This window comes from Zophobas morio, unplaced genomic scaffold (assembly GCF_036711695.1).
Source record: "Zophobas morio isolate AGI-343-1 ecotype UQ-CSIRO unplaced genomic scaffold, CSIRO_AGI_Zmor_V1 ptg000014l, whole genome shotgun sequence".
Taxonomy (NCBI): Eukaryota; Metazoa; Arthropoda; class Insecta; order Coleoptera; family Tenebrionidae; genus Zophobas; species Zophobas morio.
Window position 1 is genome coordinate 21,383,284 of NW_026972119.1, and position 27,688 is coordinate 21,410,971.

General features: G+C 29.0%; 1 protein-coding gene across 16 annotated transcripts in view; it reads left to right on the forward strand.

Moving 5' to 3' along the window:
- Phcl-1 (pH-sensitive chloride channel 1) overlaps positions 1-27,688 on the forward strand; it is a 310,192-nt gene that overhangs the window by 198,271 nt on the left and 84,233 nt on the right. For all 16 annotated transcript variants that reach the window (XM_064055571.1, XM_064055572.1, XM_064055573.1 and 13 more), the window contains exons 3-4: positions 21,546-21,632; positions 21,698-21,786. In XM_064055571.1, coding sequence (XP_063911641.1) covers positions 21,556-21,632; positions 21,698-21,786 — 166 coding nt within the window. In that variant the 5' untranslated portion in view covers positions 21,546-21,555. The remainder of the gene's footprint in view (positions 1-21,545; positions 21,633-21,697; positions 21,787-27,688) is intronic.

A 27,688-nucleotide genomic window follows, 5' to 3' on the forward strand; every position in this document is an offset into this window, starting at 1 on the left:
AATAAAAATTCGAAAAATGCGAAGATCTAAAAATTGAAAAACTCGATAAATTGAAAATTTCAAAAATAAAAAGCAGAGAAATTGAAAAATGAAAAACTGAAAAATCGGAGGCTACAAAGGCAAGAACTTAAAAGTGGAAAAATTCGAAAATGTAGAAATTAAAAATTCGCAAAAGTTAAAAAGTGAAAATCTGGAAATTAGAAATCACAAATTTGGATTTCTCGATTTTTCAATTTGTTGGTTATGCAATTTTTCAATTTCTGGATGTTTCTATTCATCGATTTTTCGATTCTTCAATCTCTCGATTTTCAGACTAAAAAACAATTACAAAATCTATAAATTGAATGGAAAAATTTAAAAATCTAAAAATCCAAAAAGTCAGAAATGTTGAAATCCAAAAAGTTGAAATATCGAAAAATCAAGAAACTGAAATAAAGAAAAATAGAAAATTCGAGAAAATGAAAATCTAAAAATTGAAAAATCGAAAATTTAAATAGTTTACCTTTATGTCTTTATCGATATTCACAACGGGTGTTTTTACGGTTTCAGAATCCAGAGAATTCTGTACCATGGTGTTACCTTCAAGTTCCTTTACATTAAAAATCATTAAATTACATTCTCTTTTTTCTGCCGTAAACCTCGGAAATAATTCTGAGTTGATTAATTTCTTCTTCTAATTTTTTTCGGATTCGAACAATTTTTAGATAAATACTTGAACTTCCTGTTCCACTAGGCACAGTGGTTGAATTGGAATCCTGGAATGGTTTAAAGATGCTCAGTAAACTCTAAAAAAAACAGAGCTATAATTTGTGCTGTTTACACGTGCTACGAATTTTAACTAACTGTTTGCTCATAATATATAATAATAAAAATCACCACCCGTTTTTCACAATAAAAGTAATTAAATTATCTTTTTCACAACCACACAACAAATTTGTTGCGCACGAACTCAAATAAAATAGTAGATGACAAAATATGTTTATGGTAGCAAAAACCCACACATAAATTCATAGATTACGCCATATGAAACAGTGTTTGCAAGAGATTTTCACCAAATTTTAAAATTTCACTTTGCATGCATTTTAAATTTCCGCCATAACTTCAATGCATAAAATATTCCCAAGCACACAATTTGATGCCCCAGCTTTGTCATATTATCCCGGAGAAAATCACCTTACTGGATTTGAAACCGTAAACCACGACACTGGAAACGTTTGTCTAGTCGCAGAAATTGTATTTGAAAGACGTATCCACCCCGTACAACCTATAAAAGTTTTAAAACTATAAATTCCGCATTTTGTAATAAACAAGTAAAAGTTAAATTAGACTGTATTATGTTTTCATGAAAAAATAAATATTCGACAAATTCTCGCAAAACTTAATTACACAAAAATATTAATTAACTGAGACCAGACTTCACGGCTTCCGCCTCTTGCCGAAGTTAAAACTTCCCTCTTCCCCGTGGAGACGCAACACAAAGAGGAATAAATCTTGCGACTTTTTCAGGCCGGAATATTAAACGCCCAGCTCTCGGGCACAAGATTATCGAGTTCGTCAGCACTTGCAATTTTGCCATAATAAAGTTTCACTCTAGGCTTGATCGGATTAATTGCACTCGGGATTGCATTATCCTGTCGATGGCTTCCTCACAATTTCCTTCCACTGAAGTAATTCGATTAATGAAACGCCACTGCGCTGCACAGCAAAAAGTTGATGGTGGAGATCGGGTGGACGAAAAACGGTCGAGAAAGTCCTCGACGTTTCATGAAGTCTAGAGTGCGAAAAAGTGGACTCCCGTCTGAATGTCTGTTAGGTTTTCCTATATTTGTGGTGTATGAACCCGTTTTGAGTTTTCTCTAAACATCCAAATTTTCGGATAAAAAAATCAAAATTGTATAACCACAATTTGCAATTTAATTTTGAAACTCCAAAACCGAATGCAAATCGTTGATCAAAATTTATTCGTTTATCCCCTCCCAAAAAATTGATCATGTCATTTCAAAATTTTGCCTAATAAATTCTCTCTAAAATATGCAAAACGTTGCGACTCTATGCTTGTCATGTTAATGCACTCATGATTTTTAGAATTACTTCTAAATTTTTCAAAAAATCTGGACTATTTACCTTCGATAATTTTTTTGATATCAAAATTTTTGGCTTTCCTTTTTATTCGATCTTACAATTTTTGTAGTCAGAATTTCTCGTTTTTTTTATTTTCTATCATTTTTTAATTTTTCCAACACTTCTATGTTTTGGTTTCATAATTATTCGATTTTTCAACTTTATTTTTTTCAATTTTTACATTTCTCGACTTTTTGCAATTTTTTTTTTTACAATTTTCATTTTTCAGTTTTGAGTTTATTAAATTTTAATTTTTAGATTTTTCAACTTTTCGTTTCCTCAGTTCTTCAAGTCTTTAATTTTTATTTTTCATTTTACCGCTTTTATATCACAGTTTTTCGTTTTCTCATTTCCTTTTTGCGATATTTCTTTCGATTTTATAATTTTTGGTTTAATAAATTTTTCAAATTTTCACCCTTTGATTTTTTTTGAAGTTTTTAAATTTTCAATTTTTGGATTTCTAATTGTCCGATTTTCCGATTTCTTCAAGAATGTTTGGTTTCTTCAATTTTTCAAGATCTTGATTTCCAACTTTTAGTTTTTTCAAAGTTTTCATTTTATACATTTTCGTTTTTTCATTTTTGATTTTTCAGTTTTACAATTTTGTAGTTTTTCAATTTTTTTATTCGAAAAGTTGAAAAACTGAAAGATTCAAAAATTAAAAATCGTAAAACTAAAAACAAAAAAAAAGAAGTCGCGAAATCGAAAAAGGAGAAAAATTGCAAATCCAAGGATAAAAACGAATCGAAGCGAAAAATTGTAAAACCCAAAAACTGTAAAATCCAAAAATTAGAGAATCGTCAAAATTGTAACATTGAAACAATGAAAAATTGAGAAGTTAAATATCGAGAAATTGGAAAATTACAAATTGAAAAATTAAATACTGAAACTGAAAAATCGAATTAATGAAAAAGTTCAAAGATCCCATAATTGAAAAAATTTAAATTGAAAAAGTAGAAAAACTTAAAATATAATTTACACATTTAAAACGAAAACTAGAAAAATTGCAAATTTAAAAATGAAGAAACGACAAATTTTAAAATCGAGAACCCGATAAATCTAAAATTGAAAAAACGAAAAATTAAAAAATCTGAAAATTGGAAACCGGAAATTGCAAGTCCAAAAGTTGAAAAATCCAAAAGTTGAAATCTTTCACGTTGAAAATAAAATTATAAAATGAGAAAAAATTAAGAAAATGAAAAATGGAAAAATTGCATATCAAAAAATTTCAAAATCTAAAAATTGAAACACCCAAAAATTGGGGTATTTCACATTGAAAATAAAGTTATTAAATCAGGAAAAACTAAGAAAATGAGAAATGAAAAACTTGCAAATCGAGAAATTTCAAAATCTAAAAATTGAAACACCCAAAAATTGGAAAATCCAAAAATTGAAAACTGGAAAACACAAGCCCAAGAGTTGGAAAATCCAAAAATTGAAATATTTCACATTGAAAATAAAATTATAAAATCAGAGAAAATAAACAATATGAAAAATAGAAAAATTGCGAATCGAATAATTTCGAAATTTAAAAATTGAAACATCCCAAAACTGGAAAATCAAAAACTGAAAATCGGAAAATTGCGACTCCATACGTTGAAAAATTCAAAAATTAGAATATTTCAAATTGAAAATAAAATTATAAAATCAGAAAAAATAAAGAAAATGAAAAATAGGAAAACTGCAAATCGAAGAATTTCAAAATCTAAAAATTGAAAGACCCAAAATTTCGATAATTGAAAAATTGAAAACCGGAAAGTTGCAAGTCCAAAAGTTGAATAATGAAAAAATTGAAATACTTCACATTGAAAATAAAATTAGAAAATTAGAAAAAACAAAGAAAATGAATGGAAAAACTGCAAACCGAAAAATTTTAAAATCTAAAAATTGGAAATTCGAAAAATTCCAAGTTCAAAAGTAAACATTCAAAGGTGGGAAAATCGAAAAATGCAAAATCCAAAATTTGAAATATCCAAACATTGGAAAATCAAAAACTGAAAACCAAAAAATTGCGAGTCCAAAAGTTAAAAAATTATAAAATTAGAATACATATGTATTTCAAATTGAAAATAAAATTATAAAAACAGAAAAAATTAAGAAAATGAAAAATAGAAAAATTGCAAATCGAAAAATTTCAAAACCTAAAAATTGAAATATCCAAAATTTCGAAAACTGAAAAATTGAAAACCGGAAAATTGCAAGTCCAAAAATTCAATAATGAAAATATTGAAATACTTCACATTGAAAATAAAATTAGAAAATTAGAAAAAATAAAGAAAATGAAATATGGAAAAAATGCTAATCGAAAAATTTCAAAATCTAAAAATTGGAAATTTGAAAAATTGCAAGTTCAGAAGTAAACATTCAAAGGTGGGAAAATCGGAAAATGCAAAATCCAAAAGTTGAAATAATCAAAAACTGGAAAATCAAAAATTGAAAAATTCAAAAATTAGAATATTTCAAATTGAAAATAAAATTACAAAATCAGAAAAAATAAAGAAAATGAAAAATAGAAAAATTGCAAATCGAAAAATTTCAAAATCTAAAAATTGAAACACCCAAAATTTGGAAAATCGAAAAATTGAAAACCGGAAAATTACAAGCCCAAGAGTTGGAAAACCCAAAAATTGAAATATTTCACATTGAAAATAAAATTATAAAATCAGATAAAATAAACAATATGAAAAATAGAAAAATTGCAAATCAAAAAATTTCAAAATTTAAAAATTGAAACATCCAAAAATTAAAAAAACAAAAACTGAAAACCGGAAAATCGCGAGTCCAGAAGTTGAAAAATTCAAAAATTAGAATATTTCAAATTGAAAATAAAATTATAAAATCAGAAAAAGTAAAGAAAATGAAAAATATAAAAACTGCAAATCGAAAAATTTTAAAATCTAAAAATTAAAACACCCAAAAATGAGAAATTCGCAAAATTTGCAAGTCCAAAAGTTGGAAAATCGAAAAATTACAAAATCTAAAACTACAAATATCCAAAAACTTTCTTTTGTTTGTTTGTTTTTCTTTTAAATAATTGTATATCTATAAGTAATTTTGGGAATACATAAATCTATGTAAATGTATATTAACCGTTAATAAACTTTACATTATAGTAGATAGAAAGATTCATCTTCGTCATTCGTCCTTCGTCCTTCGTCTTTTGTTCTTCGTCCTTTGTTATTCGACCTTCGTCCTTTGTCTTTGTCCTACGTCCTTTGTCCTACGTCCTTTGTCCTACGTCCTTTGTCCTACGTCCTTTGTCCTACGTCCTTTGTCCTACGTCCTTCGTCCTTCGTTCTTCGTCCTTCGTCCTTAGTCCTTCGTCCTTCGTCCTTCGTCCTTCGTCCTTAGTCCTTGGTCCTCCGTCTTTCGTCCTCCATCCTTCGGTGTTTATCCTTTGTCATTATGTTAAATTGAAAAAAAAAATATGAAAAATCGAAACCGAAAAAGTGCAAATCGAAAATTTGAAACTCGCAAAATTGAAAAGTCGAATAAATAAAAAAGTTCTAAAAACTTAAAACTGAAAAACTGAAAAATTTTAAAAATCAATAAATATACTATTATTACATATTTAAAATGAAAACTAGAAAAATTACAATTGAAAAATTCAAGAAACGAAAAATTCAAGAAACGAAATATTTAAACAACTAAAAGTTGAAAAATCGGAAAATTGCAAATCTAAAAATTCAACATTCCAAAAATTGAAAAATTTCACAACGAAAAAAGAAAAGTTATAAAATCAAAGCAATCAAAAATCGAAAAATTGGAAAAATTAAGAAAATAAAAAACCCAAGAAAAAACTTGCAAATCAAGAACTTGAGACCATGAAAAATTGAAAAATGGAAAAATTGAAAACTCCTGAAACTGCAAATCGAAAAATTGAAACATCCAGAAGTTAGAAATTCGAAAAACTGGAAAATTTAAATATGAAAATTCGAAGAGTTGCATGTCGTAGAATTGAAGGAACAAAAAAATTAAAAACTCAAAAAGATCGAAAAATTGAAAAAACAAAAAATTAGAAAATCGGAACCAAAAATCTAAGAATTGTAAAAATCAAGAAAATAAAAATCCCAAACGAAAAATTTAAATAAATGAAAAATTAATAATCGACAAATGATGAGTCGAATAAATGAAAATCCAACAGATGAAAAATGGAAAAATTGTAAGATCGTAAAATTGAAAAAGCGAAAATTTTTAAAAATTATTATTATTTCATATTTAAAATGAAAACTAGACAAATAGTAAAACAAAAATTGAAGAAACGAAAAACTAAAAAAAGTAAAAGTTGAAAAATCGAAAAATTGCAAGCCCAAGAGTTGGAAAATTCAAAAATTGAAATATTTCACATTGAAAATAAAATTATAACATCACAGAAAAATCAGAGAAAAAAAACATGAAAAATAGATAAATTGCAAATTGAAAAATTTCAAAGTCTAAAAATTGAAACACACAAAAAAAGAAAATTCGAAAACCTAAAAACCGGAAAATTGCTGGTCCAAGAGTTGAAAAAGCCAAAAATTGAAATATTTCAGATTGAAAATAAAATCAGAAAATCAGAAAAAATAAGCAATATGAAAAGTGGAAAAGTTGCAAATCGAAAAATTTCAACATTTAAAAATTGAAACATCCAAAAATTGGAAAATCAAAAACCGAAAACCGGAAAATTGCGCCTCCAAAAGTTGAAAAATTCAAAAATTAGAATATTTCAAATTGAAAATAAAATAATAAAATCAGAAAAAATAAAGAAAATAAATAGAAAAATTGCAGATCAAAAAATTTCAAAATCTAAAAATTCAAACATCAAAAAGCTGAAAAATCGGAAAATTGCTAATCGAAAAAATCAACAATCCAAAAATTGAAAAATTTCACAACGAAAAAAGAAAAATTATAAAGCAAAACAATGAAAAAAACGAAAAATTGGAAAAATGAAGAAAATAAAAAACCCAAGCAAACACTTGCAAATCTTTAGAAAATGAAAAATTGAAAAATTGAAAACTCCTAAAACGGCAAATTGAAAAAACTGAATCATCCAGAAGTTATAAATTTGAAAACTGAAAAATTTAAATAGGAAAATTCGAAGAGTTGCATGTCATAGAATTGAAGGAACAAAAAAATTAAAAACTCAAAAAAAATCGAAAAATGGAAGAAAGAAAAAAATTGAAAAAATTTAAATTGAAAATTATAAAATCGGAACACAAAAATGTAAGAATTGTAAAAATCAAGAAAACAAAATTCCCAAACGAAAAATTATAAATCGAAAATTGAAATAAATGAAAATGGTAAGTCGAATAAATGAAAATCCAACAGTTGAAAAATAGAAAAATTGTAAAATTGTAAAACTGAAAAGTGAAAATTTTTAAAAATCATTATTATTTCATGTTTAAAATGAAAACTAGACAAACTGTAAAACAAAAATTGAAGGAACGAAAAATGAAAAAATCTAAAAGTGGAAAATCGAAAAATTGAAAACCGAAAAATTGCAAATCGAAAAATTGAAAATTCCAAAAATTGAAAAAGTTCACATTAGAAAAAGAAAAGTTATAAAATCAGAACACTGAAAAACCAAAAAATTGAAAAAACAAAGAAAATAAAAAACCGAGACAAAAATGCGAACTTACAAACTGAAAATTTGAAAAATTAAAAATCGAAAAATTGAAAATTTAAAAATTCAAGTCAAAAACGCTGCCGGAGTGATTTACACCACTGATTTTTACTTTATAGAGGTTATCAAAAAACATAAATCGCAAAAGATTTTTATGTTTTTCCAAAGAAGCGGGATTATTTAACATTAAACTAAGATGTAAAGCAAAAATCTCAGTAAAATTAAAAACACTTCTTACAAGAATAATACCACCCGAAAACCACCGAAATGTGTTTTTCCGTTATAAGTAAGACGGGTGTAAAACATTTTAAATGAAAAATCGTGATGAAACGTCAAATCCAGCGGATGTCGATAACAAGCGAAGCGAAAACAAAGGCCAAGAAATTGCATCTACCAAAAACCCTCCATTTCCTTACTCATTAAATCAAATTAACCAAATCTGCTAAAAATATCAACAACACGAACCGCGAACATCTCCAAATCAACTTTCCTCAATTGAAAGCACATCAGCTTCTCGTCTTTATTCCTCTTAACCCAATCAAACTCCTCGTCCGCAGAATGATTTACACGCGTATTTATCGATTCGAAGGGGAGAAAATAACCGGAAGTGTAGCAACAATGCAGCCTTAAATTATTCTATTATCCTCCCCGAAATAAATTTACGTAAAAATAAATTTAATTATGCTATTTCCAGAGCGCCGCCTTCTAAATTCGTAGCGCTTTTTCAATAACCCAACTGTTAAATCGAAGCTCGTCGTACTCCAGTCTTCGTCCACGCAAATTATAAAGAATTCATCATGACCGAACGACTCCAATTGACTTTTCAAGTTTTTGTGCTCCGGCAAAAACTATCATCGACTTCACCTCAATGCGTGAAGCCTCGACCTATAGGCCACTTCTGCGGGGTTACGTTTTTTAAATGTCAAGCAGAATTAATTACTTGTTTATGGAAATCGATCAGCGCGGAGATTTACAAAGTCGGGCTAAATTCTAGAGAATGGGGACGGGGAGACATTGCGTGAAACGTGGCACCGGTTGAGACGCTTCTCCTGAAATTATCTGACTTTACCGGCTTTATGGCGCTGTAAAAAGGCTGAAAGTTTGCGCATAAGCTAAATACATGCAATTCGGGGAACTTTGTCAAAGACGATCGTTTTGAACGTCACGGCGTAAAAAGCTGGCGGCGTGCAATGAAAATTTAAACACGCGAAATAAAGGAAGTTGGCTGGTGTTAAGCTGGCTGGAATTAGCAGCTGAAAGTTGGGAAATATGCATAAATTTACGCAAAAGCTCGGATTTATGTGTGTATGGGAAAAAAATTATAAGTAAAGGGCGGATTCTAGGGCAAATGCATGAAAGTTCTATATAAATGTGCATCTGAGAAAATCCTTTTATTTGAGCCCTACTTGTTTTTGCCTACTTGTTATTTGTTGTTATCAATTATTTCTTGCTGGTTAGGAATTTTGTCCGAGAAAATTTACTATATTACAAGAAGAGCTCTCTGGCCACAATGCCTAACAGGATATCAGTGGAACCCCGACACCGACACCGAGACCGACCAACAGTTGTATAAGCCTATAAGCGATATATGTTGAAAGGTTAATTAAAAATTGAACAATGTTGAAAATAATTAAGTTGGAATCTCTCGCATTGTTAAGGATTCCTTTTGTCTTCTTTTGGATTCTGTCGGATTTTCTCCGAATTATTTCGTATTTTTTCTCGATTTTTTTCCGGTTCTACTGGTTTGTCCTGATATTTTCACGTCTTCTTCGGTATTGTTTCGGGATCGTTAAGGTTTTTTCTAAAAGTACTTTCCATTCTATCCTATACTTTCGAATTCTTCAAGTTTGTTTCGAATTAGATTCTCGGGGAGTCTCGCGAATTTTTTCAAATTATTTCGGATTCTCTTAAATACTCTCGGATTCTATCAAATTCTTTCGAATCCTGTCCATTCTCACGTATTCTTAGATATTCCTTCCGATTCTCCCGGAGTCTCAGATTCATTTGAATTCTTTTCGGACTGTTTCGGATTTTCTAGAATTATTTTCTGATTTTTTCGTATTTTCTCGGATTTTTTCTGAATTCTCCCATACTTATTCTTTCGGCTTCCCTGGGATTCTCTCGAAATCATTTTGGTTTTCTTGGGTTATTCCGTATTATCGCCGATTCTCCCACAATATTTTGGATTCTGTCATATGCTTTCCAATTCTTCAGGTTTCTCTCGAATTTTGTCGAATTCTTTTAAGATTTTCTAAATATTTTTACCTTCGACCAATTTTTATATCACAATTTTTCGTTTTTAATTTTCTCAATTTTTCAGTATCTCAGCTTACAAATTTTTCAATTTTTCGATTTGCAATTTTTCAATTTTCTAATTTTTTGATATCACAGTTTTTTTTTCGGTTTTTCAATTTTTCAATTTTTAGTTTCTCGATCTTTCAATTTTTGGTTTCCTCAATTTTTGAAGTTCTTGATTTTTATTTTTTATTTTCTCGATTTAACATCAGTTTTTCGTTTATCCAGTTCCATTTTTTCAGTGTTTATTTCGATTTAATAATTGTTTGTTTTTTTACTATTTTTCCCAGACTCACCAGTTGATTGTTAAGAGCGTAGCGGAGAGTTAGTCCGCCATTTTCCAGACACCCGGTATAAATACCTTACAGCTAATAACATTACTATGCCTACTATGTTTTTTTTTCGCATTAGATTTCAAAGTATTCGGTTTTGTAGTTCTTGATTAAATCAATAAAATAAATTTGCGCATTCATTAAATTTTTTGAGTCACCCTGTATATGCAAATTCAAAAAATATTAATGGAATGATAAATTACAAGAAGAGATTTATCATATTTTGTACATTTTAGATAGGATTATTCGGCAAACTTTTGATCTGACGTCATCAATTTTTTCGAGGGGACAAGCAAATATATTTTGACTAAAAATTTATTATGTTTTTTACAACCTTAAAACATATGCAAAATCTCCAAGCATTCGGTTCTGTAGTTCCTGATTAAATCAATGAAATAAATTCACGCATTCATTAATTTTTTTGGCTCACCTGTATATGCATATGAAAAAAATATGAATGAACTGATAAATCACAAGAAGAGATTCATCATATTTTGTACATTTTAGATGGAATTTATTCGCAAAATTTTGGGGTGACATCATCAATTTTTTGGAAGGGATAACTAAAAATATTGTGAATAAAACTTTATCATGCTTATCATAACTGTAAACCATCTGCAAGATTTCAAAGCATTCGGTTTTGTAGATTCCAAATTAAATGTCAAAATGTTGTTTCATAATTTTGATTTTTTTCCAAAAATCTGGACGTTTCGAGTAAAATCTCAATTCGGAGTCATAAACTACATGTGTAAGACTATGTTATTTGATACAATTTAAAACCCAATTACTATGTACAATTTTGAAATGACATCATCACAGACAAACGGACAGACGAACAGACGGACACACGGACGGAAATGGGAGACCTATTTCTTCGTATTCTAGGGGTCATGAAAGATCGAGAAAACGTAAAAGTGGAGAGTCGGCCGACGGACTCAATTACAATACTTCCTTTGCTTACGCTCGGGAAGTAAAAATCTCAAAATCGGCATCTAGTTAAAAGCAACACAAAGAAGAAAATCGAAATTAAAAAAAACTTCTAAAATAAAAACTTGAATACGAGTTTGGATTTTTCCCTTTTCTCACGATTGTGGCTTAATTAATAATTTTAGTCCTCTGTTTTGAGGAGACAAACTCATTCAAATCAAATTGAATTTCTGTGTGGCATTCTTTCGATGTATAAACATAAACACTTGAGTTAAGTTTGTTATTAGTGCTGAGAGGACATTTTGCCCGTTGGTTATGTGCCTTAAATATATTTTACAATTTTTTTTTGTTCTTCAACTATTCGATTTATCGAATTTTCAATTGTCCGATATTTTAGTTTTGCGATTTTTTAATTTCAAAGTTTGTGGTTTTTCATTTTCTGGATTTTTTCGATTTTCGATTTTTTCACTTTTCTACAACAAATCTAAAAATTGAAAAATCGAAAATTTGAAAAATTGAAATATTGACAAACCGAAAATCCAAAAGATCGATAAATCAAAAAACTGAATAATTGGAAGATCGAGAAAACGAAAAATAATGAAACCCAAAAATCAAAAAATCGAAGAACTGAATTTTCAAAAAATTGAAAATTCGAGAAATTGTTAGAACTAGAATTGAAAAATCAAACACTTGCATAATCGAAAAGCTGGGAAGTGGAAACATTCAAAAACCCAGATAGCGAACAATTGAAAAATCGAAAAAGTATAAAACTGAAAAATCTAAAATGTGAATACTTAATTGAAAAATAGAAAAATCGAAAAATCGAGGATGAGAAAGACAAAATCGGAAATTTGAAAAAAAGAAAAATCCAAAAATCGATAAACAAAACTTCGAATAAACGAGAAATCGAAAAAACTGAAAAGTTGAAAGATCGAATAGTCTAAAAATTGAGAAATTGATAAGTCTCAAAATCCAGGAAATGAAGCATCAAAAAATTGAAAATTCGGGAAATTGAATCATCTAAAAATTGAAAAATCGAAAATATAATATGATGGAAAAGTTGGGAAATGGGAAAATTAAAAAACCGGGGCATTGATATTTGAAGAAACGAGAAATTGAAAAATTACAAATTTCAATTTCTTCATTTTTCAATTTTTAGGTTTGGAATTTTGTATTTTTCAACTTTTCGATTTTTCAATTTCTTGATTTTTCAAGAATCAAAAATTTGTACAATCAAAAATTGGGAAATGGAAAAATTAAATAAACGAGGCAACGAATAACTGAATAATGGAAAAAGTGAAAAATTGAAAAGTCTGAGATTGGAATAGTTTAATTGAAAAATCGAGGGCAAGAAAGTCGAAAGACGGACAGACGGACAGACGGACAGACGGACAGACAGACGGACAGACGGAAACGGGAGACCTATTTCTTCGTCTTATAGGGGTCATGAAAGATTGAGAAAATGTAAAAGTAGAGAGTCGGCAATACTTTCTTTGCTTACGCTCGGGAAGTAAAAAGTTAGTAAACAACAAGAGGCCCAGGTTTGATCCTTGAGTAACACCGCTATTAACAGAAAAGTATTGACTTGACACCATGAATTTCAACAAATTTTCCCTGGTCCCTGCCAAACAAAAGATTTCTAAAAAAATCATTAATAGCTGATGACTAGTGATGATATATTCCCATTCTAACAAGTTTTTTTTAACAAACAATGCAGTGATCTACCCTATCGAAAGTTTTGTATTTGTATCGTAAATTTTTGTTATATAATTTGCTGTTGGGTCTGTAAAAATTTCTATATTTCAATTAGGGATTTCGGAAGAATGATAGAAAATCACTTCTGGATGTCTAAATTTACAAGAAAATGTCTAGCCAATTTTCGAAAATGATTGAAAAAAACTTCGAAATGTCAAAAGTGTCAAAATCAGTCATATCTAATAAAATGCTAGCCCAGCCCTCGCACCCTCTATTTTTTTAGAAGGTATGTTATTTCCCAAAATCAGTTTTTTCTTAGAGAGTACCAGCTCCGCACAGCCGCCCTCTACTTTCTTATAAGATATGTCATTTGCCAAAATCAGACTTATCTTAGTAAATACTAGCCCGAGATTTTTTTGAGGATTTTTAGCCAATATTCAAATTTTCGATACCTCAATATTTGAAATTTTTGACTATTTTTTGAGCACCGTCGAAAATTTCCAAAAAATTTGTTTTCGTTATTGATCTCCAGAAGCTTCTTACGGCATTATTTCTCTTGTAATTGCTCCCATATTTCCGAAAACACCAAAATGAATTGGACGATCAACACTTTATGTTTTTTATTCAACTCGTCAAAATCTATCTTCCAGAATTATTTGGGATAAGACCGATTGTGGCAAATGGCATACCCGTTTTTACCGAGCTATCTTGACAAAACTATGAAAATTGCTATATTTCAATTAGCGATTTTGAAAAAATGGTAGGAATTTTCGAGGAAACGAATCCGAAAATGACTTCTAGATATCGAAATCTAAAAGAAAATGTTTTGACTAATTTTCGAAAATAGTTGAAAAGTGGTCGAATATGTCAAAAGTGCCAGAATCAATCTTATCTTATCAAATACTAGCCCCGCCCACCCGCCCTCTGTTTTCTTAGAAGGTATGTCATTTGCCAAAATCAGTCTTATCTTAGCAAATACTAGCCCCGCCCACCCGCCCTCTGTTTTCTTAGAAGATTTATCATTTGCCAAAATCCGCTTTATCTTAGCAAGTATTAGCCCTGTATTTTTTTAGAAAGTAATTTTTCTGCCAAAATGAGTCTTATCTCAGCAAATACTAGCCCCGCCCATTCGCGCTTTTCCCATCTGGAAGAGTAAGAGTTGTTTGTGTTTAGTATAAAATCATTCAAACAAGATAAAATCAAGCAGTGAAATGGAGGCGGGGTGGGTGGGCGGCGCCAAGTATGTACTTCTGTCGAATGGGAGTGGAAACTAATAGAATCTAGAATGTAAAAAAAGTAAAAGGTTTATACCATTCGAGTGTTTGGAGTTTATTGGTCAAGGAAAATGAGATTCTTTCATCTTTTAGAAAAAAATAACACTAGGAGCTCCTGAGATTCTGTCAGCTTCTCCAAAAAATCACTAAGATTCTTTCAATTCTTCCGAAAAAAGAACACTATGGGGCTCCAAGATCCTCTCAACTTTTCAAAAAAAACCACCAGGGTATCCCCAGATTCTTTGGTCTTTTAGAAAAAAATCACACCATGGGCCCTCGAATTTCGGTCAGCTTAAAAAAAAATACTAAGGGACCATGAGAATCTTTCGCCTTTTAGAGAAAAAAATAAAACAAGGGGCCACCGACCTTCTTTAGGCTTTTCCAAAAAAACACTAGGGGACCCTGAGCTTCTTTCAGTTTCTGAAGTTTTCAAACAAAATACACCAAAAGCTCCCGAGATTCTTTCGCGTTTTAGAAAAAAATATCACTAAAAAAAATTTGTATTAAACGGAATATATTTCAGCAGTACGTTGAGATCTATATCCCAGAATTATTTATAAATTTTCAAACAACATTTCCAAAAGTTGAATTTTTCTATATTTCCTTCCCTTTCATGAAAATTTTCATATTTTGTCGTTCGGATTCCAAAATTACCTAAAAAGTTGTAATATTTCGAAACTTTCGATGAAATGTCGAAAATCTCGTCTATCATCCTGTATTTTGGTCTTTTTTTTATTGTTTTATTATATTTGGCAGTTTTAAACCTAAATTTAGTATATTTTCCACTTTTCATAAAAGAATAATGTCAAGGAAGTTTGATTTGGCAGTCTTCAAATATTTAACTTTGAGAAAAACATTAATGTTATAAACTGAAATGAAATAATATACGCCTTTAAACTGTTTTAATAGAATTTTAATAGAACGTCTCAATAAATAAAACACTCACAAAATTACCGCTGTGCAGAAACACTGCAGATATTGCCATTTACATTAAATGTTAAAAGTTTGCGACATGTCAAGCTGTGGGTAATGTGCACCAGAGTGTGTAATCAATACTAAAGTTTCTGACCTTATTGCTCTAACACCAACTGCTGTGGAGATTTACATAATGTAAAAATCGTTTCCAATGGACTTTGTTCCCACATGTTCTGTTCGATGTGGCAAATGGAGTGGGCCTTACATTTTAAACCAGACAAGCGAAAAATACCCTAACCATGGTAAATGGCACACATATTACACAAATACTTTCTACACTTTCCAAACAAATTGTACAAGCGCGAGCGAAGTTCGCTACACCATGTACTAAAATATTTAAGTAAACCGAGAGAAATTTTCCTCCGATTCGCATACCATATTGATCTGTTTCTGCCCAAGTTTATTAAAACCGCGCCTCCATCCTGCGTTTTATTATATTATGCCCACAAACTACATATTACTTTTTCAGAATATGCGTTGTATATTGCTCTATAAAAAGTTTCGGCTTTGTAAAAGCGTCTCCGATCTTTGCGCTTTTTTATTCGGACCACAGGCCCTACTAAAATGACTTATGGAAGTCTTTAAGTGGCAGTTACGCCGGGATTGTAGTAACTTTCATTTTAACACTGAATTAATTATAACAATAACAAAGGCAGCTGTTAAGTTTGATTAAATCCACCAACATTAATAAGTTCAGAGGCTGTGAGGTAAATAAATGGTTCAATTATTCCAGTAAATTTGGGTAAGTTCTTTTAAGGAGGAGGCATTAGGGACTTTATGGCTGCGAGAAAGTTTCAGCATAACATTAGCTGCAAACAGAGCTGTATGAGATGAAAAAATGGTAATATTGTGGTGATGGGGTCATTACGATGGAGAGAAAAGTTTTGTTTATTTCATTTATGGTTGTATGAGGAGAGTGCAGATTTTGTGCGAAGTACCTACATATTTTCCGTTTTTTGCCTCCAAAATTTTCATTTCGTTAAAAAAAGACGTGCGTCAGATTTGTATTTATCAGGTGTTCCGTTTTTCTTCTCTATAAAACTTTCTTATACTCACAGTGATGTGATGTAGGAGGTCTGACTGAGTTATAAGTTTGACAGCTTTTTAGAGAGTTGTCATCCATTTGCAATTTTTCACTTACTGCGAATTTCTCACTCATAATTCATAAATTTTTCTTTCGTCCTACTTACATTTATAAGTTCATTGGCTGATTCTAAGATTGCGTATTCCGGAAACGTGCACCCTCATAAATTACGTTTGTCTCTGATAAAAAAAAAAACTGAAATTCTACTTTACGGAGTTTTAATTAGTTTCTTCGGCAGCGAGACCGAATGTGAGGCAGATTTTGTCTATTTTTCTCTCCCATTAACTAAATTAAAAGGTTTATCCACTTCATTTTTGTACAATTATTGATACTAACATATCTGAATCTAGAACATTGTTAGAACAATATTATAATAAATGTATCATCCTAATATGAACCGACTGTTACCGATGTGAAAACTTTTTTCCCCAGAGGGACAGATTTTACATAAATTTTCCCGCTAAATATAATAAAACAAAATCAATATATAGACCCAGAGGAGAAACCGAATCTAATATACATAAGTTGTCAAGAATTCAGGGGTGGTTCGTTTCAAATGTCCAGGAAATTTTTCATTTTTCCTTTCTTACAAGAGAAACCTGCAACTATTACTCTAGTAAACACTAATTTTTTAGTTCAAAAAATCATGCTAAGGCAGGTTTTTTAATGCACTTATTATATTGTTGCATATTTTGAATATTTTACAAAAAAATCCGACCCATGTACGAGCACACTTATAATTAAAAAGCAGATTTTGAAATTTTAGACACATTTAGTCTGAAAATATGAATCTATTTTTTTGTTTATTCTAAAAACTGCCATATGCTTTCATTCGACGAATTTTGGAAAATCATAAAAATCTTTGCAAAAATGAAGCCAAAAGCAGCTTCTGGAAATCGAAATCTTTGAAAGAATCTTTTTAGATAATTTTCTAGGGTAGTCGAAAAAAGGTCAAAATTTTCAAAAAAAAATCAAAAAAATCTAAGATTTAGATCTCAACGTTCTGATTCGAAAAATATAGCGTGTTTATGGACACGGAACGAGATTTTAGAAAGATACGGTCTGAAAAGTTTGTTTATGATTCTAAAATTTGCCGTAATATTTCATTGGAGAATTCTGGGAAAATCGTAGGCATTTTTGACGTAATGAAGCCAAAAGTAGCTTCTGAAGTTCTAAATCTCTAAAAAATCTGTTTTTTAGAGTTTAGATTTTCAAAAGGAGGTCAAAATTTTCGTAAAGGGAAAATTGAGCTTTCGAAAAGGTTGTCTTAAATTTCACAAAAATTCTGGGTTTTAGAAATACATGTTCCGTAAAAAATCTTTACGTCAATTTGACGATCACTTACAAAAACAAAATATCTATTTAGATAGATCAAAAAACTTGAAAGTTGCCGTCAAATTCATCCTATATAATTTTTGGGTATTTTTAATATTATAAGATGAAGAAATCTATGTGTCTAAAATGAAGATATCTCCAAAATTATTTTTAGTAATAAAAATCCAACTGATTTCGGATACAAAGTAGTGAATCAGTGAAATTTCGAAAAAAAAAAAATGAGGGGCTAGGATTTTTTTAATCCAAAAAATTGCCATACTATATCATTGGACGATTCTGGGAAAGGTGTTTGAATTTTTGAAGAAATGAAGCCAAAAGAAGCTTCGGTAAGTCGAAATCTATAAAAAAAATCTTTTTGGGTAATCTTCTAATGTGGTCAAATTTTCATAAAAGAAAGTGTGGGAACACTGAATTTTCAAAGTTAGTTGTCTAAAAATCCATAAAAATTTTAAAATGCTAATGTTGACGTCCTGATTAAAAAAATATCATGACATCGTCGAATCGGAATTAGTTTTTAGAAAATTCTATCTGAAAATGTGTTTTGTTTAAATCCCAAAATTTGACATCTTATTTCTTGGGCGATTTTGGAAAAATCGTAGAAATTTTTGGGAAAATGAGGCCAAAGTGGCTTCTGGAGGTCTAAATCTTAAAAAAAAATCTCTTTATGTAATTTTCGAAGGTGGTCGAAAAAAGGTCAAAATTGGGGAAAAATTGAGCTCCCGAAAAAAAAGTCTAAAAATTCATAAAAATTCTAGGATATAGATCTGGACGTGCAGATTCGAAAAATATAGCGTATTGATAGACCGAGAACGAGATTTTGAAATACATAATATAAGTCCATAAGTCCAAGTTCAAGAAAAATCGTTAAAAATTTCTTTACGGCAATTTGACGTTCACTTACAAAAAAAAACTTAAAAATTTAGCCACTGTGGACAGATTCATCCTAAACAATTTTTGAGTTTTTTATCTTGTTATGAAATGAAGAAATCTATGGATACAGAAAAGACGCCTCCAAAATTATTTTACATACCTAAGACAAAGTAGTGAATGGTAAAATTTCGAAAAAAAAAAACTGAAGTGTTATATCTTCTACATTTGGACACATGGATTTTTTAAATTAGTTTTTCTCTGTTGTGTGATAGAGTTAGTATGCCATTTTTTGAACACCTGTATTTTTTTAATCCTGAAAATTATCATGTTATTTCATTAGACGACTCTGAGAAATTTGTTAAAATTTTTGAAAAAGTAAAGCGAAAAAAGCCTTCTGGCGATCGAAATCTACGAGAAAAATCTCTCTAGTTAATTTTCGAAGTTGATCGAAGGAAACTCTCATTTTTCGTAAATGAGAGTTTGGAAAAAGTGAGCTTTTGAAAAATTTGCCCAAAAATCCACAAAAAGTCTGATGTGTAGATTTCGACATGGAGAAATTGAATTAATTTTTGAAGAAATGGGCCAAAAGAAGCTTCTGGAGGTTGAAATGTACAGAAAATTCTCCTCCGGTAATTTTCAAAGGTCTCGAAAAAAGATCCAAATTTTCATAAAAGTAAATGAAAATAATCAGCTTTTGAAAAATTGCCTAAAAAAATGTCCAAAAAATCCTGTAATATAATTTTCGACGTACTGACTCGAAAAGTACAGTGTGTTTATGGACCCGAGACGAGTTTTATAAATATTCGACCTGAAAATAAATTTATTTTTAAATCCAAAAAATGGTCATACTATTTCACTGAACGATTCTGGGAAAATTTAACGAATTTTTGAAGAAACGAGGCCAAAAGCAGTTTCTGGAGTTTGAAATTTTCGAAATATTCTCTTTAGCTAATTTTCGGAGGTGGTCGAAAAAAGATCAAAATTTTCGCGAGGAAATTTAAATTTTTGTGTTTATGGATCCGAACCGAGATTTAAGAAATATTCGGTCTGAGAAATTTGTTCTTAATCCTCGAAATTTCCGTGATATTTCACTGGAGGATTCTGGGAAAATAGTAAGCATTTTTGAAAAAATGAAGCCAAAAGATGCTTCGGGAAATCGAAATCTATAAAAAAATCTTTTTAGGTAATTTTCTAAGGTGGTCAAATTTTCATAAGAGAAAATGTGGAAACACTGAGTTTTCGAAGAAGTTGTCTAAAAATCCACAAAAATTTTACAATGCAAATGTTGACGTCCTGATTAAATAAAAAATATCATGCCTTCGTCGAACCGGAATTAGTTTTTAGAAAATTCTATCTGAAAATGTATTTTTTTTAAATCCGAAAATTTGACATCCTATTTCTTGGGCGATTCTGGAAAAATCGTAGAAATTTTTGGGAAAATGAGGCCAAAAGTGGTCGAAAAAAGGTCAAAATTTTCATAAGGGAAAAATTGAGCTTCCGAAAAATTAGTCTAAAAATTCACAAAAATTCTGGGATATAGACCTCGATGTGCTGATTCGAAAAATACAGCATGTTTATGGACCCGAGACGAGTTTTATAGATATTCCATCTGAAAATAAATTTATTTCAAAGTCCAAAAAATTGTCACAGCTACCATTTCACGGGACGATTCTGGAAAAAAATAAGGAATTTTTCAAGAAACGAGGCCAAAAGCAGTTTCTGGATGTTGAAATTTTCGAAAAGTTCTCTTTGTCTAATTTTCGAAGGTGGTCGAAAAAAAGTCAAAATTTTCAATTACAAAAATTGAGTTTTTAGGAAAATTGTTTAAAAATTCACAAAATATTCTAACATAGAGATCTGTACGTAAGGATTCTAAAAATGTAGCGTGTTTATGGACCCGGAAGGAAATTTTAGAAATTTTGGAAGATTGCGAGAAAAACCTAAGCATTTTTGAAAAAATGAAGCCAAAAAAAAGCTTTCGGAAGTCGACATCTACAAAAAGATCTCTTTGGGTAATCTTCTAAAAAATCTAGAAAAATTGTATATATAAATCTTGATTTGAAAAATATAGCGTCTTTGTCGAATCGAAGTTAGTGAAAATGTATATTTTTTACTCTTAAAATTTGCCATCCTATTTCTATGGACGATTGTGAAAAAACCGTAGAAATTTAGCCAAAAATAGCTTCTGAAAGTCTAAATCTCTGAACAAATTTCTTTAGGTAATTTTCGAAGGTGGTAGAAAAAAAAAGTCGAAATAGTGACGTTACCTCAAAATATCATTATATGCTAATATATCCTTAACTGTACAATTGCTTCACCTGCAGTTGAATAAGCTCCTTTAAAAGTTAATGTCATCATCCCCACCACAAATTCATGACGTTATTTCAAAATTTTGCTAAGTAACTCCCGTCTACAAAATTTAGTACGTATCTTCTAACGAACTGGACTGGTGTAGTGTGCTTTAAGGACGAATAAATTTAGATGATTTTTTTTTTTCATGTACATACATCTTGAAGCATTGCTTACCTTCTACAAATACCCCTTTTGTTGCACTTTTTACACGGAATGTTTAAAAAATATGAAATAATTTATTTCATGAAATATAGAAACGCTTCTAATTAAGACAATTCGGGTAATCAGAAAAAATTCTTTTGTTTATTTTTGATATCATCAAACTACAATAAGTGATATTATAATTGTATTGGTTGTTTTTGTGAAATATATGAAGGTAGCGATTATAAAAATTTCTTCTTCAGAATATTTTTAGGATTACAAGTCCACCTCACCCCACGTTTAAATCTTTTAGAAACTCCACCACCTCTTAACAAAAACATGTCTGCCTGACATTGTCACCCCTCTCCACGTTTCCTAAACTGTCTCCGAAAATTTCCCTAATACACCGTTATCGCCTCATGTGATCTATGCGAACGTGTCCTCCCTCGTTCCTCAATTTCGACAATATTTGCCTCGATGCGCCATTAAGCTTTCCCGACACGTCCTCGACTACACTTTTAACTTCTTGGTATTCTTTTCAGATGTCCTAATATGGGTCAGCCTTGGATGCTAGTTCGCGCGGCTGCTATACTACTCGTGACGAGGCAAACACTGGCCCTGTCCGACATGTAAGTCATCTGCATAAAAAACTGTATAAAGGACGTCCGAATTCCGCTTTTGACATCTGTTCCAGCTTCGAAGACGGAAAATCCGACAAGGAAATCCTGGACCATCTGTTACGGGCTACCCGCTACGACAAGAGGCTGCTGCCTCCGGTGCAAGGTAAAGGCAGAATTAATCACCTGCACGATTTTATCGCTTTTTTCGACTCAGCTTTCGATGCTTGCGTAATTACGTAACGAAGTTTGCTCTTTTCTTATCTTCGTGTACCTGCAATTCGCTGTAATTAAAATTCGCTTTTCATCGGAAAATTGGATTTGTGCTGATCGACCGAGGAGGACGCCGCAGGGAGAGAAGAGTTTTTTAGTTTGGTGTTGTTGTAAATGTGAACAGGATTGTGTTTTGTACTATTTTCATTCGTTATCGTTGGACCGAATCGCCTACGGCGTTGGACAAATGGAACGAGCGTATTGAAACCTCTCACCGAAATTAATTTAAATCAGCGGTTGTCAAACTAAGATTTTATTTACAATTTTCCGAACGTAAATAAAGACATATTAGACCAGAAGAAATTGCATTACTTGGTGGTAGATGGCGCAGGTAACAAAGAGGCGCCAACAAAAAAAATAGTCTAATTAAGGTTATTTCGATTGAACAATATAGCTACTTAAATCTATCGATTTGCAATTTTTTGTTTCGGTTTTTTATTTCCTTTATTTTTTCAGTTATTGGACTTTTTAATGTCTCGATTTTATCGTTTTTTGTTCCTCCAACTTCAATTTTTCATTTTTTCAATTTTTCGACTTATAATTTTTCAATGTTTTTCTTTTTTTGGTTCTGCAGTCTTAAGATATGCAACTCGAAAAGTTTTCATTTTAAAATTTTCCAGTTTCTTAATTTTTCAACTTTTCGATTTGCACTTTTCGGTTTTCAATTTTTCGATAAATTTTCAATTTTTTTCTCACTTTTAGATTTTTCAGTTCCCCGATTCTTCAATTTTTCCTTTCTTCAATTTTTGATTTGCAATTTTTCTACTTTTCATATATTTTTTAAATTTGTTCATTTTTTCAACTTTACGATTTTAAAATTTTTTCGTTCAATCGATTTTTAATTTTTCAATTTCTCCATATTGAACTTTTCAATTCTCAATTTAACAATTTTTGGATTTTCCAATTTTTCGATTTCATTCGTTTTTCTTTCCAATTTTCCAATTCATTAACTTTTTCGATTTTTAATTTTTCAAATGTGTCAACTTTTCGTTCCTTCAATTCTTCGATTTGTAAATGAATGGAAATTATTTTTTTCAATTTTGCAATTTTTCGTTTTTTCAGTTCTTCCATTATTCAATTTTTTTCAACTTTTTGTTTATAGATTTTTTTTCGATTTTTTTATTTTTCGATTTTCACTTTTTCGATTTTCAAAATTTTGGATGTTTTAATTTTTGGATTCTGCAATTTTTCGATTTGCATTTTCACTAGTTTTCAATTTTTTATTTTTCAATTTTTCGACTTATAATTTTTCAATGTTTTTCTTTTTTTGGTTCTGCAGTCTTACGATATGTAACTCTAAGTTTTCATTTTAAAATTTTCCAGTTTCTTGATTTTTCAACTTTTGGACGTTCGTTTTGCAATTTCACGAGTTCTCAATTTTTAATTTTTCAATTTTTCGAATTTCCAATTTCTCATCATTCGATTTTTTGTTTCGGTTTTTAATTGTCTTTATTTTTTCAATTTCAGGGGTTTTCAAATTTCTGATTTTGTAATCTTTTTTTTCAGTGTGAAATTTTCCAATTTTTAGATTTTTCAATTTTTCGATTTGCACTTTTCGGTTTTCAATTTTTCGATAAATTTTCATTTTTTTTCTCACTTTTAGGTTTTTCAGTTCCCCGATTTTTCCTTTCTTCAATTTTTGATTTGCAATTTTTCTACTTTTCACATATTTTTTAAATTTGTTCACTTTTTCAACTTTACGATTTTAAACCTTTTCATTCAATCGATTTTTAATTTTTCAATTTCTCCATATTGAATTTTTCAATTTTTCGATCTTTTAGTGTCACAGTTTCTCAACTTAACAATGTTTGAATTTTCCAATTTGATTCGTTTTTCTTTCCAATTTTCCAATTCATTCGATTTCTAAGTTTTCCGATTTTTAACTTTTCAATTTGTCAGTGTCAACTTTTCGTTTCTTCAGTTTTTCGATTATTCAATTTGTTTCAATATTTTGTTTATAGAATTTTTCGATTTTTTATTTTTCGACTTTTTCGATTTTCAAAATTTTGGAAGTTTCAATTTTTGGATTTTGCAATTTTTCGATATGCGGTTTCACGAGTTTTCAATTTTTTATTTTTCAATTTTTCGATATACAATTGTTCGATTTTTTAGTTTTTCATCGCTTCACTTTTTCGTTTCCATTTTTCATTTATTTCATTTTTCAATTTTTGTATGTTTCAATTTTTCGATTTGCAATTATTCGGTTTTCAATTTTTCGATTTTTCAACTTTTAGACTTTTTAATTTTATATTTTTCAGTTTCTCGAGTTTTCAGTTTTTCGTTTCATCAATTTTTGACTTGCAATTTTGCTAGTTTTCATTTTAAATATATTTATATAAAAATAATAATTATAATTTTTGAAATTTTTCACTTTTTCAATTTTACCATTTTAAATTTTTTTCATTTTTCAATTATGGGATTTTAAAACCTTTTCGTTCATTCTATTTTTCAATTTTTTGATTTTTAATTTTTCTATTTTTCGATCTTTCAGTGTTGCAATATTTCGATTTTACAATTTTTGGTATAACTTTATTGTACAATTTTTGGGTTTCCCAGTTTTCCCATTCGATTCCTTTTTTTCCTCTTTCCAATTTTTCGATTCATCAATTTTTTTCGAATTTTTGGTTTCTCGATTTGCAATTTTTCGTTTTACAATTGAAAAAATAAAAAAATTGCAAAATTGTAACATTGAAAATTTAAAAATGGGAAAACAAATAAGTATAAAATGAAAGTTTTGAAAAATAAAAACTGAAAATCAAGAACTTGAAAAATCGAAAAAACGAATATTGAAAGTTAAGAAATATCCTAAAATCGGATAATCGGAAATCCAAAATTTCAAAACTGAAAAATTAAAAAATCAATTTTCTCATTTCCCGCTTTCTCTATTTTTTAATCTTCGATTTTTCGAATTTCAATTTCTCGATTTTTCAGTTTTTTGATTCTTCGTTTCAATTTTTCGATTTATCAATTATTATCAATGTTTCGATTTTTTAAGTTTTTTATTTCTTCAAATTTTAATTTTTCGCTTTTTCAATTTTGGTCTATTTCGAATTTTCAATTTTTAGATTTCACGATATTTCAAATTTTCGGTTTCTCAATTTCTCGATTTTTTGATGTTTCAATTTTTCACTTTTCCATGTTTCGACTTTTCGATTTCTCAGTTTTTCAATTTCAATTTTCAAAATTTCGAATTTTTGACTTGTCTATTTTTCGAATTTTCGATATTATAAAATTGAAAAATCAAACACGAAAAAACGAAAAATCGTAAAATGAAAATTTTGAAAAATTTAATAATTGGAAATCATGAACTTGAAAAATTGAAAAAACGAAAAATTTAAAACTCGAAAGACTGAAAATTGAGAAATTTGAAACTCAAAAAAATTCAAAATTGAAATACCGAAATATGTGTTGTATCTAAATATTAAAAATGAAGAAATCGTAAAGTAAAACCGAATAATTGGAAATCCACAAACTGAAAAATTGAAAAATTAAAAAAAATTGTTTTCCCATTGCTCGGTTTCTTAATTTTTCGATTTTTGGATTTTCAATTCTTCAATTTTGCCATTTCCAAGTTTTTGATTTTTCAATTTTTCGATTTATCGATTTTCAATTTTTTGATTTATATATTTTCAATTTTTCGATTTTTATTTCTTCTTAAATTTAAATTTTTTAGTTCCTCATTTTTCAATTTTTCGATTTCTCGATTTCTCTATCTTTTGATGTTTCGGTTTTTCCATGTTTCGATTTTTAGATTCCTTGATTTTTCGAGTTTTCGACTTTTTGACTTTTCGGTTTTTTTTTTATTCAAAACTTTAAATTTTCGGTTTTTTCATTTTTCGATATTCGAATTGTTTAATTTCGATTTCTCGACTATTCAATTTTCAGATTTTCAATTCTACAATTTTTCGATTCTTCAGGTTTTTGATTTTTCAGTTTTTCGACTTTTCGATTTCTTGATTTTTCATTCTTTCGATGTCAGTTTTTCAATGTTTCAATTTTGGGATGTTTCATTTTCTTATTCTTCGTTTCATTTTTCTTGGATTTTTCAAATTTTCGATTTATCGATTTTCAATTTTTCGATTCATGGATTTTCATTTTTCGAATTCTATTTTTTTTAAATTAAAATTATTTAATTTTTCAAATTTTAATTTTTCCGTTTTTCGATATTTTAATTTTTCACTTTTTCCATGTTTCGATTTTTCGCTTTGTCGATTTTTCGACTTTTCGACTTTTTGACTTTTTGAGTTTTCAGAATTGAAAATTTCAAATTTTCAATTTTTCCGTTTCTCGAATTTTCGATATTATAAAATTGAAAATCAAACACTAAAAAACAAAAAATTGTAAAATGAAAATTTTGAAAAATTTAATAATTGGAAATCATAAACTTGAAAAATTGAAAAAACGAAAAATTTAAAACTCGAAAGACTGAAAATTGAAAAATTTGAAACTCAAAAAAGTGCAAAATCGAAATACCGAAATATATGTTGCATCTATATATTGAACATGAAGAAATCGTAAAGTAAAACCGGATATTTGGAAATCCAAAAACTGAAAAATTGAAAAATTAAAAAAAATGTTTTCCCACCCTCGATTTCTCAATTTTTCGCTTTTCGGATTTTCAATTCTTCAATTTTGCTATTTTCAAGTTTTTGATTTTTCAATTTTTCGATTTATCGATTTAATAAATTCTTCGATTTATACACGTATTTTCAATTTTTCGATTTTTATTTTTTCTTAAATTTAAATTTTTTAATTGTTCAAATTTTAATTTTTCGTTTTTTAGATTTTGGGCTACTTCGATTTTTCAATTTTTAGATTTCCTGATTTTTCAATTTTTCGATTTCTCAAATTTTGGATTTCTCGATCTTTTGATGTTTCGGTTTTTCGATGTTTCAATTTTTCACTTTTTCCATGTTTCGATTTTTCGGTTACTCGATTTTTCGAGTGTTCAAAATTTCAAATTTTCGGTTTTCCACTTTTCAAAGTATATTCGAATTTTTTTCATTTCGATTTCTCGATTATTTAATTTTTCGAATAAACAAAATGGAAAAACCGCAAATTCTAAAAGCGAAAAATCAAAAAACGAAAAAGTGCAAAATTAAGAACTTGAAAATTGAAGAAAAATTGAAAAATTCACAGATTATTGAAAACTTGAAAATCCTAAAATCGGATAATTGGAAATCCAAAAATTGCAAAACTGAAAAATTAAAAAATTGATTTCCCCGTTTCTGTATTTCTTGACTTTTCAATTTTCAGATTTTCAATTCTATAATTTTTCGATTCTTCAGGTTTTTGATTTTTCAATTTTTCGAATATTCAATTCCTTAATTTTTCATTTTTTACGTGTCAGTTTTTCAATGTTTCAATTTTGGGATGTTTTATTCACTTTTTCCATGTTTCGATTTTTCGGTTTCTCGATTTTTCGACTTTTCAACTTTTTTTTGTTGCAAAGTGAAAACTTGAAAGTTAAAAACTTGAAAAATTCAAAGATTAGAAATTGAGAAACTTGAAAATCGAAAAACGAGATATGTATTGTAAAACGGAAATATTGAAAATTAAAAAATCATAAAATCGGATAATAATTGGAAATCCAAAAATTGTAAAATTGAAAAATAAAAAATTGATTTCCCTCTTTTTCGATTTCTCGATTTTTCAATTTTTCGATGTCACTTTTTCGATGTTTCAATTTTGGGATTTTTCATTTTTTTCGATTCTTTGTTTCAATATTTCGTCGATTTTTCGTTCTGTTTAATTTAATTTTTTCAATTCTTCAAATTTTAATTTTTCGTTTTCTC